This window comes from Scatophagus argus, chromosome 1 (genome assembly GCF_020382885.2).
Source record: "Scatophagus argus isolate fScaArg1 chromosome 1, fScaArg1.pri, whole genome shotgun sequence".
Classification (NCBI taxonomy): domain Eukaryota; kingdom Metazoa; phylum Chordata; class Actinopteri; family Scatophagidae; genus Scatophagus; species Scatophagus argus.
The window spans coordinates 12,242,942-12,259,373 of record NC_058493.1 but is presented as its reverse complement, the minus strand read 5'-3'; the positions used below and the strand labels follow the sequence as shown (position 1 = coordinate 12,259,373).

Genomic DNA, 16,432 nt, shown 5'->3' with positions numbered 1-16,432 from the left:
GCTCCATCTCTCCAGCTCATTTCCTCCCTGTTTTTCTGATGGACTGTCATACTGATGTGACATATTCAGTTGTGCTGTATAATTTAACTCTTTATATGTACATGCGTATGCATACGTGTGTGTACACATTTCCAGGTGCATGCATATGTGATATGTGTCTTTGAGTGTTGTCATTATCTTATACCTGTTTATTATCACAGGTCTGTGCAAGATCACTTGTGAGTAATGTGGACGTCAGAGTGCAAACTTACCTGTGAGTTTACCTACAGTGTCTTTTCATGCTCTCTCTCACCTTATCACAGGCCTCTGTGGGGAAGTCCTCATTTGCAAGCTGTAATGGAGTGGGCCTGGCGCGTTGGAGTGGGCAGGTGTGGACCAGGATACATTCAGAGTGGCACTAGTTGCATGAGCCAAACTCGGAGGTGACAACCCATCTGGGGCTGAGAAGAGACAGACAGAAGATGGTGTCAGGAAGATAAGACAAAGGAAGAAAGTGGTAGTGGAAGTGGCGTAAAAGAGATGAAGGGATAGAGCAGTCAACGAGTAAAGTTTTTTAATTTAATTTAATATTGACATTATTAGTCTCATTGATCAACTGCATCCTAAAAAAATAACACCCGCCCTCCATTTAGAAATGAGTCTGTGTAGAGAACATATAGAACGGCTGAGGAAGGGGGAAACAGGAGTGAAGAGAAACAGAAGGCAAGGCCAAAAGTGGGGAAAAAAACATAAGAGCAAAAGAAAAATATTCCTTTGGAAAGAAGGATGAAGAGTGCCACAAAGAGCCTTCACATTTACTGATATACAAGCACTACAACATCTCTCTGCGATTCATACCCACATGCATACACACACGGCGTTATGACCCTGCCCTCTCAGCAGTGCCCCTCCTTTCAAGCAGAGCACGACAGCAATGGTGCTAGTGTTTGGAAAATCAGTATAAAACATCTTGATGCAGTATGATAGCTGTGCTCTTAACATAAAAAGAGAAAATGCAAGGAAAGACGGAGTAAGAGAGAGATAAGGACAACAAATAGAAGGAGAAAATGAGAGTGACTGTGGTGTTGACCATGCAAAATGAGAGTAGGCCCTCCGATGTATAAAGTGACCCTTCAATCAAACACACTGCTCTCTTTCCACTACAACAAGCCTGATTGCTGAAGACGTCTTATCCTAAAGATGGCTTCTACAAACACACACATGCACAAGACACACAGAGAAAGTGAAAAAAAAAACAACAAGAAACTCAAGACTCGACTCAACACGCTGTTTGAACACTGGTTCAGAATATTATTAGTAATGGTTCACTAACATAAATCATTACTCTAATTCATATTCATTATGTTAGTACATACACAGAAACACAGTTTTAAAACATCACAACAGTCTATTTTCCACCAAACACTAAAAACATGTGTTTGTTTTTGCATTAAAAAACAAGAAAAGAAGCAAAAGGACAGAAACAAAATAAAAAGCTGAAATAATTTATTGAAATAAATGAAAGAGAAACAAAAGAATGAGTGCAGCAAGTGTCCCCTACATTCAGGTTTTATTTACAGCTTCAGAAGGTGTTTCTTTTCAGCTTCTTATCAATTTCATATTTGCTGTACTATCAGTCAGTAACTATACAGCTTGGAGAGCTACAACACTTTTTGAAGCCTAATTTTCCTTTGATTTGGTTTAGCTGAAGGTGTTCTTTTTTAACAGTTACGTTTTTACAGCTAAGAACAGACTGATAAATTATATAAATCCATTGCTCTAATCATCATTTCATCAGTAAAATATTTTCAATTCCTGTGCTTTTAAGCTTCCACCTTAGAAAAAAGTAAAAAAAGAAAAAAAGAAAAAAGAAAAGAAAATCAGTAAAATGGTCATTTCCTGAGTGTCTGTTATTCTTGAAACATGCACTGATTCAGCCTCCATGACAGACACACACACACACAGACACACACCACATACATCACAAAGACACACACTGTTGGTGAGCCTGTGTCTCTTTCATGGTGTGTTAGCAGGTACAATATCAGAGGTGTCACTAATCGTTTTAAACTATGCACTTTTATGTTCACTTCTCTCTCTCTGCTCTCCTCCTCCTCTGCTCTTCTGTCTCTTGCTCCACTATCTCCTCTCTGTTCTTTCATAGAACAAGGACGCATCAAGACAGTTTGCCTTAAAGAAGTCTAAAGAGATGCCAGAGGCACAGAGGTAGAAAGAGAGATAGAAAGGGAGGAAACGTCTGGTATTTAAAATTTATACTTTCTTATGCCTTTGTTTTGAACTTGAACAGTGGAACTTTCCTAAGTCTGTCTTTTGTTGTTGTCTGACTGAGACATGGGTGTGGTGTGCTGTGTGTGCATGCACAGGTATTCGACACTTTGTGGACATTAGCTAGTAGTCAAATGTGTGTCTATGGGTGTGTGCTGCTGCCTGGTTTCCTGTACCTCCAGACTGCTCTGATCACCTCTGACATTTATTAATATTCACAATCAGCCTCCATTCTACACACTTACACATTGTGCCAGGCAGTTGCACGTTAATGCAATTTCTCTTTATCATATCAGTGTGCCTCAAGACACCTGTGATCAAGACATATAGGTATTATATGGTGTCTGTCTCAAGACCTAGATTTCTACAGAGAATCAGGTTCGTAAGATGCAGTCAACTATGAATTTTGAAAATAAAAGTCACACATAGTCCTTAAATTTAGACAAGGGTACACATGGTGCAAACTGAAAATTACCACAAGGCAAAAACCTGCTTTAAAATATCAGTGCAAAAAAGATTGGGTCACTATATTATACAGAATTTGTTGATTGTTGTTTATAAACACACCATTCTGGGAGGTTAATTATTATCTCGAATCTCGAGAATCGCTGGTGCCCAGAAATGTCCAGAACACAGTAAAATATCAAGAGAACAAGAAAATACAGGCAGAAGATACAGACACTGCCACACACTTACTGCATAGTGTGTCCTAAGTGGTGACTGAGGGACTATTTTCACACCAGTCTATAGACTGTTTTCTTTATGTATACCTTGCATTATGCATACCTTTGAGAAGGTGACTACAGTTAGGTGGTCATTTACAGGAAAAATATTTAAACAGAAGGATAACAAGAGAGAAAGGTAAAATACAGGGGAAACCTTGGAAAAACAGGAGGGTTGACAGGTATGAGTAGTCAGGTGGTGGGAGGAGAACCTTTACTGTTATCTATGCCTTTTACCTGCTGGGGGCGTGATAACACTGAGTGGCAGGCTCTCAACACAACCCTGTGTGTTGCAACCTCTGATCCAGAAGCTGTAGTTGGTGTGAGGCTGCAGGTCAGTCACAGACAACCAGCTGCCTGCTGCTGTACTTCCATCCAACACATTACCTCCATCTAAGACACAGAGAGTCACACAAAGACAGACATGTAAGGTCTTAGGCCAAGCATGGTGAATATATCTAGTGATGTGGAAGATCGTAATGAATTGCACAGATTGTTTTCATGACACATTTATTAATTAGAGTCATCCGTGTAGAGGCAGAAAAGGGATTTATAAAAGATACATACAACAAAAGAGGGAAAACAGAGGATGAATGAGTGAGAGTTCGAGAGAGAATACTGAGATTAACTGAGAGTGATCAAAAAAGAGAGGTCTCCATATTGAGGTTATGCAAGGATAGTCAAAGAAAAAAAGACCAGAAAATTACACCACGTAAGCCTATCCAATATATTTAGATGGACACACACACACACGTGCATGCACACACACATCAGCTCTGTGTGAACTGATGAAGGCAGTGTGTATCAAAGAAACAAGGGGTTGTGGGTAACTAGAGCGAAACACCATGTCTCTCTTTTTTCCACACCTCTTCTATCCTTCTCTCCACTCATTTTAATCTGTCTGTTCCTCTGTGAGGCGCAGATCAAAGTCCCTGACTGTGTGTGTGTGTGTGTGTGTGTGTGTGAGAGAGAGAGGGAGAGAATGGGACAGTGAGAGAGTGAGAGTGTGTGTGTATTCTGTCCCTGTTCTCATCTTCTTCAATTTTCTTCTGCAGCCTTTTCTTTCCATGTCCAGTTCTCCTCTTCCATTTTGTTAGTCTCATCTGCTGTTTTGTTGTTCTTCATATCAAATGTTTTTTTCACCCTGATCCTTCTATGGAAATATGAGTTTCTCATCTCTTCTTTTTCTGTATATTTTTGTTTAGAACTACTTGTCTTTGTTCTTTCCTCTATTGTTTGTTCAGGACTCCTATATCATCTCCTCTCTCAAGTCACTGGCTATAACAAAATAATCTTTTTTTTTTTTTTTTTTTTACACCAACACTTGGTCGATTACTCCTTCTTTCACTTTCCCATTTTATACCTGACTTTCAGTCTAAGGCCATCGATGGTGAGGAGAGCCTTTATTGAGTGTGTGTGTGAGAGAGTGTTTTGTGCCATGACCATTGTGTCAATGACCATTTACAAAATGTAAAAATTTAACTACATTGTCATTTCATGATACATTGCATTGATTTCTATATCTATATAGCTGCACATTTTCTTTGTCCCTACAGATAAACTGTTGTAGTGTACTGAGCAGTAGTAGTGAATGTCACTGTTATATTACTGAAGTTGTGATTACAGCAGCGAAGGTGAAGAGATTTGGAAAAAATACTGGGGCTGTTTTTGATGCATAATCTACATTTTTGTCTGCATGTGTGATAAATGCAGTTCAGTTAAGGCATGATATGGTGCTAAATATGCGAAACTGTGTATTACTATGTACACAGTATATGAAGCTTGTGTTTTTATGTACATGTGCTGTCGTGTGCGCGCTGTACGTTCAGATTTAATGTTTTGTGAGTGACAGAAAGACAGAGAGAGAGGGAACCAGTTGTATGTGCTACGTACCTTTGCTTTTGTAGTACAGTGTGTAGCTGAGGTTCCCATTTGGTCTAGGTGGGGCCGTCCAGCGGGCTCGGAGTGATCGAGAGCTTTGATTGGTCAGTTCCAGCAGTATAGGGCCATCTGGGGCCATCTCTAATGTACGCATCTCCACCTGATTTAAAGGGGAAAAAAAAACCCCAAAAAGACACACAAGAAGATGTTTAAATGTGCACACATACAAGGGCATACACACACACGTGTGTATAGGTTGTTAATTAAGGTTTAGTTTTAGTTACTTCTGCCTCCAGTTTTCTGTTCTTTCTGTTTATCTCCTGTCTCTGTCTCTCCTGCCATATTCCCATCTTTCCTCTCTCCACTCAGTCCCACTTTGACCATTTGCTCTATCCTCATCATTTCACTCTTTTATCCCTCAACTCCCTCCTTCCCAGAGTCCTTTCTTGACCTTTTTCTACCCATCCTGTCATCTCTTCCTCTTCTCCTGTTCATCCTGTTCTTACCCCTCCCATCTCAACCTTTCTCTCCTCCTGTTTTGCTGGGTCAGCCGTTCTCCTGGTGTTTGACTAAACATGGTGTCTGTATTGGAAAAATGCCCCAAAATATGGCCTGTCGTCAGAGACATCATTGAGCGTGGAGTGGCATTTCCTACCAAATGTCACTGTCGCCACACCAACCTTCCTTATTGAGCTGAGAAAATCGATCACCTTTATGACACCCAGTGACACACCCGCACACACAGCCCACATGCACTTTCTAAATGTCTGACTAGGCGATCCCACATGTGTACCTTTGTTTTTGCATGTTGGTTAGTTACAATGATAATCTGCATCATAAAAATCAAATGTGCTGTTTCAGCTGTTTTGTTTCACCAACTGATGTGATATGATTCATCCAATAGAGAACGTTACAAAGTTTTTACATAATCTAAAGCTAATCTAAATACAAAGTGTTTCATGTTCAGGGACAAGTGCTGTCAACACTGAAACACTACAGCAATGACTTACAAAGCATGCATATCTTTGAAGATCTCTAGGAGCTTATCATACTGTATCTATTCATAAATGAGTTCATGTGTTTACTAGTAAGAAGTTCACTGACCATTGGTCCCTTGCCACAGCCCCGAGCTGTGCACGCCTGCAGCCTGAGTATGTGTCGGCTCCATGGAGAGAGTCCTTCCACCACAAAGTACCTCTGGGAGGAACTGGAGTTTAAAATAAGAACTCCATCCAGCCAGAGTCCATAGCTGGTTATAATGCCTGTCAAACAGCACATAATTCTGTTAACATAATCAAAGCGTTGGTTCATTCTCTCTCCTGGCCCACCTCCATCACTACTACATTCAAAACACAACATCATAATCCTAAATCTAATGCCTGCCTATAAAACAAGAATGAAAATTACATTTTTGTATTGTATTTTAGTCTGAGGGCCCTGCGATTGACTGGCGACCAGTCCAGGGTGTACCCCGCCTCTCGCCTGTAGTCAGCTGGGATAGGCTCCAGCTGCCCCGCGACCCTGACGGATAAGCGGTATAGAAAATGGATGGATGGATGGATGGATTTTAGTCTGAGAGTGTGTCACTCTTTGGCATAATTTACAGAATTCTGGGATTTCTGTAATTCTGATTTCTGTGATGTCCATATTTTTTTTCTGACGCAATTCACACACTTTTGGCATTGCTCACTCAAACATTGTAGGACCGTGTCTTGACTGTGAGGAATTCCTATCACAAAGTGATCTCTGCTATGTTGGGATGCAGTCAGGGTCAATGGATTACAATGCAAATGAAAACTGACACAGGGGCTCCAGTCCTGCCAGTCATAGTGTCCTAGTGTGATCCAATGATGAAAACAGCACAGAAATGACAAATGTAACTATAGGCGTTATGAGGATAAAGGCCCTCAGAAGGACAATAGTAGCACACACATGTGCGCGCACACACACACACACACAAACCAATCCACATGGACATGCACACACTGATACACACGCACACTCACTAAGATGAGAACTCACGTGTCCAAACACACACACACACACACACACACAGGCACAATAATTACATTACATTACATCCATCTAATAAAAAAATGAAACAGTACGGAGCCAAATGTGCTTTTCCTTAATAAAAATGCATACGGGGGGGCTCAAAAGATCAGTGCTAAGAAGTAAGAGTCTATTCTGCTTTAATCATGTGTGGGTTTTCTTATTGCTCAATACAGATATACACACCTATCAGGGAAATGAAGACACAAAAACCCCACGGACGCCAACTACATCTGGGAAGCTCTTGATGTGGCCAATCACATGCATGTAAGAGTGTGTGTTTGTGTGTGTGTGTGTGTGTGTGTGAATGCCGACGTCTCTGCGCGCTTGTGTGTGTGAATAAGCCCATATCAGTATAGGTTGTAATAAAGACAGGTTGGGAAATGAAGCAGCGAATGCATAACAGGCTTATTTCCCCTCTTTGTCTGCGTGTTGCCCCGACCTAATCCCCGAGAGGATTATCCCCCATAAATCCCTGTGGAATTGGGGAGAAGGGGAGGAGAGAGAGAGAGAGAGAGAGAGAGAAACGCAGAATCTCAGTCCTCTGGAAGCCATCACCATCAGCATCGTCATTGTTGCCGTCCATTTATGAAAAGAAGAGTAAATGAAAAAATAGGCACTGAGCTCTTCTCCCCTTTTAAGCAAAAATTAAATCTTTTTAAGCATGAGATAATCGGGTAATCAAGATTAAGTGTCTCCTTGTTATAAATTTCTGTCATCAGATCAGAAAAGCTTTAAGTAATTTATCCAGGCTAATATGCACACACATCACAGGGTTTATGGTGCGAAATGCACTCATGTGGCATTAAGCGTAAAACACACACGATTCACATTACACACACACGCATTATGGAATTACACATACTTTAACGAGCATGGCAGTAACATTTGATAATATGTGGCAGTGCATTGTATGTTAGAGACTGTGAAATGGGGTGGGAAATCCTCAGATGGTTTTCATCACTCAATTCATTTGGTTTCATAAGATGATGTGCGCTTGTTAGCATAGGCCTTGATCCTTCTCGATGGTGTTGTGTTGCAAAAAAGAAAAAATACAAATTTTTTATATACCATGTGTAAGATAACATTACGTAAAACTACTATATTTTAGCTATTTGAAGATGTACTGAACCTTATGCCTTTAAGACACAAGAGCACCTCATTGTTTGTACCTGGTTTGTGATGATACTTTATACAGTGAGTATTAAAATTTTATAATAATTTGTTTTATGGCCCTCTTAAAACTTTTGGGCCAATTTGGTGTTTTTATTACAAACAGTGGAGCGATGATAGGTGATGAGGAAGAGACAGATGAAACAGCGACCCCCCGGCCAAACGGACACCTTGCAGTTCATGCTCATTTTAACCCCTGAGATATGATGCCCAGTGGTTCATTGCCTATTGAAGGCATTTTTTACAATGTGTACTTGCATGCTTAGATTTGATATACATTATGTTCTTTCCCCTGGTTTGTGCTGTATTAAAACACTTAGTTAATATTTACAGCATAGATAAACAAAATGCTAGCTTGGTTAGTGACATATATTCAGTTTCAGTTTAAAAAAAAAAGTAGATTTTGAAACTATTACAAATATTTTGAAGATTTACAAATATCAATGTAATACCAGTACTACCAATACTAGTTCTGACTGATGATACTTCACTTCTAGCTCTTCTTCACTGTTACTACAGCTATTATTTAGTTAAAGATAATTAAATATATTTCTTTATATTATTTAGTTAGTTATTATTTAGTTATTTAGTTGAATCCAAAGTTGTACTGTGCAGGAAAATCTTCTGTCAACAGCTCTGAATCTCTTCACAAAATCTTCACAATAACTGTCCACTGGAAATAGTTCAATGCAAATAACTTTCTTTCCTTTTAATGTAGATGGATCCAAGCCAACAGCAATTTCAAATTCATATCCGAGATACACGAAATACATCTTGGTCCAACTGTGTGCCATGGATTTTAATTGGTTGCAGGTAAATTAGATGAAGGTCAGAAGAATACAGCATACAGTATAACAGTAAGAGAGAAAGGTAGTCACTGTCAATCTTTGTGCTCCCAGCCTGCAGTTCTCTGTTCAGTCAAAAGGGAGCACTTTTCATCCACTTAAAGGAGCTCGGTGAAGCACTGCCCTCTCACTCCCGGTCTCCGTTAGGCTCTGTTTCAGATTGCACGCTCTCTCCCCCCGTCTTTGTCTCTTTCCCCTTTCTCTCTGCGTTTATGCCCTCTGCTTTTAGTTCGTCTTCCTGTTTCACTGCTCTCTGGCTGCACTATCCCTGTCTCATGAACACTCATCTAAATCCTTTTGCACAAAGTATTCTCCTGTTTCATAGTCACATGTTCAGGATACCTGTGCATGTACTGTTACCAGTTCTCATACCTGTGATAGACTGGGTTACAGTGAACACTGACACCCTCTGTTCAGCTCCACAGCTCAACTACTGTAACATGTTGTTATCCTCATCATAATCCTAATGTTTCTTCTACATGTTTCATCTCTCACTAGTTTCTCCTTGATAAAACAATTATTTTAAAAACCTCTGTCATGTGGATGATTGACAGCTTGTTGGTAAATGTTTATGTATATTTAAATTATTTTGGCTATGATGATACATTGAATTTCCCTTCGGGGATAAATAAAGGAATTCTGATTCTGATATCCTCTCACCATTCGGGGTGTCAGGAGGTGTCCAGCTAACGTTGAGTGCATATGGGGACAGCGGGGTGACCAATGGGGCAGGGACGCTCTCTGGGGTACTCTCCTCAGTCTGAGCCTGGCTGGGAGGACTTAAGGTACACCCACCTCCTGTGCAGGCCTGGCAAGAACAGACACACACACACACACACACACACACACACGTACACATTAATTTGTGGATACATGAGACAATGCAAATCAACCAGGATGAAAGAGTGAGGGACTCACAGCGAGTGTGATGGTGTAAACTGTTCCAGGGGTTAGGTTGTGGAGTGTGTGGTCTTCAAAAAGTTCTGAGCTGTTATAGGCCAGCACAGGCTCTGCACCATCATGTGACAGGAAGATGGAATAGGACTCCAAAGCACCGTTGACCTGAGAGGGACGAGCCCACCTGGAAAGAGAGAGAAGAATCAAAATACTTTTACTGAGACACAGATTTCAGAGACTAGAACATCACTTTAATATCTCATTTTCTAAGACCTTTTTAAGAGACACCTTTTCTGGAGTTCAGAGGGGAACGTGTCATTTAATATTTTTAATTCCTCTACATTATTTATACAGCTGCGGCGTAAAGTTAAAGATTAAAAATGATGCTGGTATATTTTATCCTTAGAGCAAGTCTCTCCTGTTTAAGAACAGCCTGATACATCTTATGCCTCTTCACCACAGAAAAACAATGAAAAACACAAAAGAACCACCCAACTACTTTGGCTGACATATTTTTATTATTGTGATGCACAAGGTCAGTGTAGTTTAAACATGAAGGTATAACTTTCAAGATTATATATTTATTTATAAATTAATTCATAATTCACAAAGAATGGTCGGCTATTTTGAACAAAGACAGCTGCTGTTATATATATACTGAATATTAGGATACACCTGCTTAAATTTCACTGCTTAAGTTTTACTGAACATTCAGTTATTTCTAAAATTGTGTGTATATATGAACAGTAACATTCATACCTCTTCATTGTACAACAGCCATATTCAGGCTAAAAAAATTAAAGTAACATCGTGAGAGACTATTGCTCTGTTTGTGTATCTGTGTGAGTGTGTGCACACACGTGTAAGCCTTTCTCATTGCGTTTGCATCAGAAAGGTGGAAACAATGCAAAGAGCTCAGGCTTCTCACACAACACACACACACACTCTGCGCACAGTTTCCTTTGCAAGACAGAGGTGTCTCCTTCTCTATATTTAGAACAGGAAGGTCATCCCCAACAGAGAGCAAGAGGGAGGGAGAGGAGACTTTTTTATAAATAGAAGCATGTCGACTATCCATTACCAACCATTGAAAGAGAGGACAATATGGGTCTAATCTTTCATGTTAATATTAAGCTATTATTATACTATTGTAATAAGGGTTCGTACAACCCTGTCTCCAAAAACGTTGGGGCCTTGTGTGAAGTCTGAATAAAAACACACCTGTGTTCCTGAGCCCACAGCCCATAAAGAATATTACCACATCCTACAGTTACCCTCTTGTAAAGGGTTGTTTATATCATTTTATCCTAACTTTGTAATATACAGTATTTTAGTAGCACAATTTTAAAACAGGAATGTGCCGGAGATCACGTGTGTGTTTTGAAAACAATGGACCTTGATGCACTTTTCACAAAATATTGGGACTGAAAAATCATGTAAACTACTCCTAAATAAAAAGAGCACTGAAACAAGCTCTATAAATAATTGTGCTATTCTAACAAATCCCTGAGAGTAGCCCAACCCACCTGGCATGGTAGCAGAGGGAGGCCATTTTAAAAAGTGATGGATTCCTTTCTTGGTTCCTCCCATTAAAAGCCAGTTTTTGAATGAGTGATGAGTGTGTGTTAGCACACAATTAGCCACTGTGGCTAATCTATCACATTTATTATAAGATTTATATGCTGTCGATTGGCAGCATGATGTATGTCCACTTTTGAAAAACTAAATCAATGGGGAGTTGTAATAATCTGTATCATAATTCACTGTGGTAAAGGTTTTAGAAAACCTTTGATTTTAAAAGTGAGTTATGAAATTAGTGTAAAAAAGACGAATGCTTTCTCTGCTGTTAGACTGAAAAATATGCACTTAAGTTGGAGATGGTTCATATTCTGCATCACAGCCGATTAAGTAGAAACTCCTGTAGCAACTCCTGTAACTTCCCTGCTGTTATCTACATTACACACTCAACAAAACAACACTGGTTCTATCAAATAAAACACTTAAAAGCACTGAAGATTGAAAAAAAAAAGTCAGAGAATAGATAAAAAAAATGAATAAAACAACTGGGACAAATGAGTTAAGCTGGGTATGGTGAATTTTATCTTAATCCTCAACATGTAATGTGTTCCATCAGGTTTTCTGTGTATTCCTGACTGTGCACATGGCTGACTGTGTGGATATTTTCGCAGCTCTGTCTGCTTGTGTGTGTATTTGTGTGCGTATGTGTGTGTGTATGTGTTTGTGTCAGGTAGTGTTACATGAGGTCAGGGAATAAATCTGCTGATATTGTTTTGTTGGCATCCTGCAGCCTCCCTAAACCTTTCTCACAGCCTTTTCTCTCTCTCTCTCTCTCTCTCTCTCTCTCTCTCTCATACACACACACACACACACTTTAAACTTTTCCCTCCACTCTTTCCTTCAAAAGTCACAAATAATCTTTATCCGTCTCTTTCATCACATTTTTTACAGTTGTTCTCTCTCTCTCTCTCTGTCCTCTTCGGCTTTTCTCACAAACACAATATAGAGGTATTGACTAAGTATGATCTCTGAATCTCTGCCTATTACCAACGTGCTAACAAGGCAATATACAGCCTTCCCAGACCTTGTGAATATATAGCTGAAGAAACATTTTAAGGGCTCAGGTTATGATACATATCCCTGCTCTGACAACAATAGTATTCTAATGGATGATGTATTACACATAGCAATTTGTTGTTCATGCTGTCAACTTAGACTTCAGAAAAAAAGGTTATTTTCTTCATATGGCCTAAAAGGCATCATTCATGGATGAAATGATGATAAAGAATTCTGGGTAAGTGGAAAATTTGTTGCATTTGGTCAAAGCTACTAACAAACTGATATGATACATATATCTCAACTATGTTTAGCGGCTTCACAGAAACACAAATGACTCTGAGTAAATAAAAAAAAACAAAACAAAACAAAAGACCTTTTCAATAAAATTACTGTTTCAAATCATACTAATATTCAAACATTAATTTACTTCCATGTGTTGATTTCTCTTTTGGCACCATTTATAGCTTTAGAGACAAGTTGTTCCCACTGTTTTTCAATTCAGGATCAATCCTGATGTCACATTAATAAGAAGAGATAAGTGAAATGTGCACATTTTGTGAACTAGACATGGGGTATTATCAATAGAGCAAATGTAAGAGAAGGAAAAGTAATCATGAATGAGGCCCAGTGCCTCTTTGTCACTGAAGTGCTCCTACAGTCTACTCAGGCAGGCAGGTGCACATGTATGAGATGTGCTTATTCAAGACAGTCAAAGCATTATCACACCACATCTTAACTACACACACTCACCATAGTGTGCCTTCATATTACTCCTTCTCCATCATCTCACTCACCTTCTGTCTATGGTTTAAGTGTGTGTGTGTGTGTGTGTGTGAGTTTGTGCACCAAGTATGAGTGGCACTGTGCCCTCCTGTGGTGAGTCCCACTCTAACTGACAGTCAGGACACTAATGGCTTTCACGCAGATTGGTTCTTACACACACACAAAACACACACACACAGGAAAATCTGCACATGAACATGATGGGAAAAGTGCAAAGATCTATCTTCATCTGCCCCCTCCCTCTACAGGTGAAAGGTCAAGTGCAGAAGAATATTGTGCATGGTAAACACAACTGCAGAAGGTCACTAGCTCTGCCTCTCCCTCTCTCTCTCTCTCTCTGTTCTTTACACAGACAAAACAAATGCAATTTACTCACAGAATGAGTAAGACAGCAAATGATCTGGTGACTAGAATTAACGCCTTGCGGTTAAACGCCTCTGTGTACCAGTCAAGGTTCAATTAATATGTATGTCTGTCCAGTAGTAAAAGACTAATAGAGAGCTTGGTCATATGGTGTAATGACATCATCAAAACCAATTACAATTTCTACAATTTGGACGCTTCACCCAAATCTTCAACCCAACAGCACAGAAGATCTTCACAATCAGCGCAGTTTCAAGGTGGACACCCAAGATTAGTGTCACCAATTCAGTATCTGACCAAATGTAAAATACGCTCACAATCAGACTTCTGTTCCTGAGTTATGACGTTGAATAATGGACAGAAATTACAATATGATGTCACAGTGAAGTTGACCTTTGACGTTGTAGATATAAAATGTCATCATTTCATCATTTTATCCTTCTGGACATTTGTGTAAAATTTTGTCAAAATTGGCATATGAACTCTTAAGTTATGACGAAAAAAGCATTTTGTGAGGTCACGTCTAACGATCACAGCTCAGTTTGTCCTCGAGTCCAAGTGGAAGTTTGTGCCAAATTAAAAAAAAAATAATAAAAAAAATCACTCACGTCTTTCCTGAGATATTGCATTCACTGACAGACAGATTAAAAAAAAGACAAAAACCTGAGAGTGCACACACATACACTCACTACACAACACAGACAGAACTATAGAAGCATCCAGGCACATCTCTTTGTGGGGCTGTTCAGGGTTGGACTCGACCCCTCACTTCCAGTGAAGGGAAATCTTAATGCTTCTGCATACCAAGACATTTTGGGCAATGCTATGCTTCCAACTTTGTGGCAACAGTTTGGTGAAGGCCCTTTTCTATTCCAGCATGACTGTGCCCCAGTTCACAAAGCAATAAAGACATGGTTGGATGAGTTTGGTGTGTAACTTGACTGGCCCACACTAAATCCTGACCTCAACCTCAACCAACATCTTTGGGATGAACTGGAACATAGATTGTGAGCCAGGCCTTTTGGTCTCAGAACTCACAAATGCTCAACTGCATGAATGAACAAAAATTCCCACAGAAACCCTCCAAAATCTTGTGAAAATGCTTCCCAAAGAGTGGAAGCTGTTCCAGCTGCAAAATATGCAGTATTTAGAATGTTCCTGATGTCCCTGTTGGTATAATGGTGAGGTGTCCCAACACTTTTGTCTATATAATCTATATTTGTATCGGATTCATTACAAATGATACAAACACACAGGTTCAGAAAGTCCAGAAAATCAGTAGTGTTTTTAGTCAGCTTTCATTACATATACAGGGCCGTGCTGTGTGAGTCTGTGTGTGTGTGTGTGTGTGTGTGTGTGTGTGTGTGTGTGTGTGTGTGTGTGTGTGTGTGCACTTACTCCACCAGAATAGTCCGCGAGTCAAGCAGGGTAAGAGTTGGTGCTTGTAAAGGCCCAGGAGGAAGCTGAGAGGTCAGCATAGTAACTTGTGAACTGTTGGTGCAACCCACTGAAGTGCATGCACTCAGTACAAAGACATGGGTGGAATACACACCAAGACCTGAAACACACACAAATACACAAAGACATCAGGAGGCGGAGAGGTATATAAGTACACACAAACACCAACATGGCTCAATCGACAGTCTATGGCTGAAACACAAAAAACAAAATCTTGGATTACATCACAAACTTGTACTGTTCTCACAGCTTGTTATTATGAGAGGATTTAACCCCTGACCCCTAAGTTCTCTGTCTTTTTTACAGAAATATTTCTGTGTCCCCCTCTCTCTCTGTCTCGCTCTCCTTTAACTCTGTTTCTCTTTCCGTCTCTATTTGCCTCCAAACGATTCTCCATCTGTTTCACTGTTGCAATCTCACCCTCTGAAACACGATCTATTCTTGCACATAGTGTATAATTACTACGTCCATAATCCTTCCAATCGCTGTGAACATCAGACACTCGGCATTATTAACCCAGCATGGATGATATGTGCTCTCATGCATTCATTAACTTACAAAGACACACACACACGTTGGACAGTGTGATGTTTTGCTAGGGGTGTGTGTATGTGTGTGTGTGTATGTGAGAGTGTGTGTGAGTGCACAAAATCAAAATGAGTGATAATCTATTCTGCTCATATAAAATGCCAAACAGGACGACTCTCCTGTGGAAGCGGGTCTGTGCACATCTCTGCATACTGTATGTGTGCACATGTTCCATTGTGTCTTGTACAGTGTGTCTTGTATGTGGATATGTGTGTGTGTTTGCCCTTCTCTGCGCATGTGTATGTGTGTGTGTGTGTGTGTATCTATCCTGGTGCAGCACTCTGGTCTCAGTGGTGTGACATGTGTTTCATACCTTCTTAAAGTCTCTTTAGTGAAAGCTTTCAAAGCAAAGTGCATCTATGCATGTGTGCTAATGTTTAGTGTTTCTTTGTTTCTGTGTGTGTTTGTGTGTGTGTGTGCGTGTGTTAAGCATTCTTTTTTCAAAGTGCTATTCCCTTGGTAATGACTGAGATGCTCTTTCCTCTTTCAAATGCTAATCCCCCACTCCATTTTGTTTTTCTTCACTCTTCCCCTTCTCTTTACACCGAGGCGCCATCCCTCATCAGTCACAACAACACTGCAACATACACGCACGCACGCACACGCACACTCTTTCCTCTTTACCAGTTATGTTGTGTTGTGTGTCTTTCCCCCTGTAGACCATTTGGCTGTTGTGATAGAGGAGGTACTCCGTAATGCCTCCATTGGGCCTATCATTGAAAAAAAAAAAAAAAAGAAGTTAAATTAGGGTGATATTGTTATGTTCCATGTAATATATACAATTTGGATGTTTAGCTCTCGCTGGTGTGAAATGAAAAATAATAAAAC

The 16,432-nt window shown here is 39.9% G+C and overlaps 1 protein-coding gene across 1 annotated transcript in view; it reads right to left on the bottom strand.

Moving 5' to 3' along the window:
• The window catches only part of ush2a (Usher syndrome 2A (autosomal recessive, mild)), a 184,653-nt gene that overhangs the window by 86,885 nt on the left and 81,336 nt on the right, over positions 1 to 16,432 (bottom strand). Inside the window, exons 41-48 of the mRNA XM_046383631.1 lie at positions 16,229 to 16,314; positions 14,957 to 15,116; positions 9,857 to 10,019; positions 9,599 to 9,746; positions 5,973 to 6,130; positions 4,881 to 5,028; positions 3,225 to 3,380; positions 293 to 440 (exon numbers count right to left, since the gene is read on the bottom strand). Coding sequence (XP_046239587.1) covers positions 293 to 440; positions 3,225 to 3,380; positions 4,881 to 5,028; positions 5,973 to 6,130; positions 9,599 to 9,746; positions 9,857 to 10,019; positions 14,957 to 15,116; positions 16,229 to 16,314 — 1,167 coding nt within the window. The remainder of the gene's footprint in view (positions 1 to 292; positions 441 to 3,224; positions 3,381 to 4,880; positions 5,029 to 5,972; positions 6,131 to 9,598; positions 9,747 to 9,856; positions 10,020 to 14,956; positions 15,117 to 16,228; positions 16,315 to 16,432) is intronic.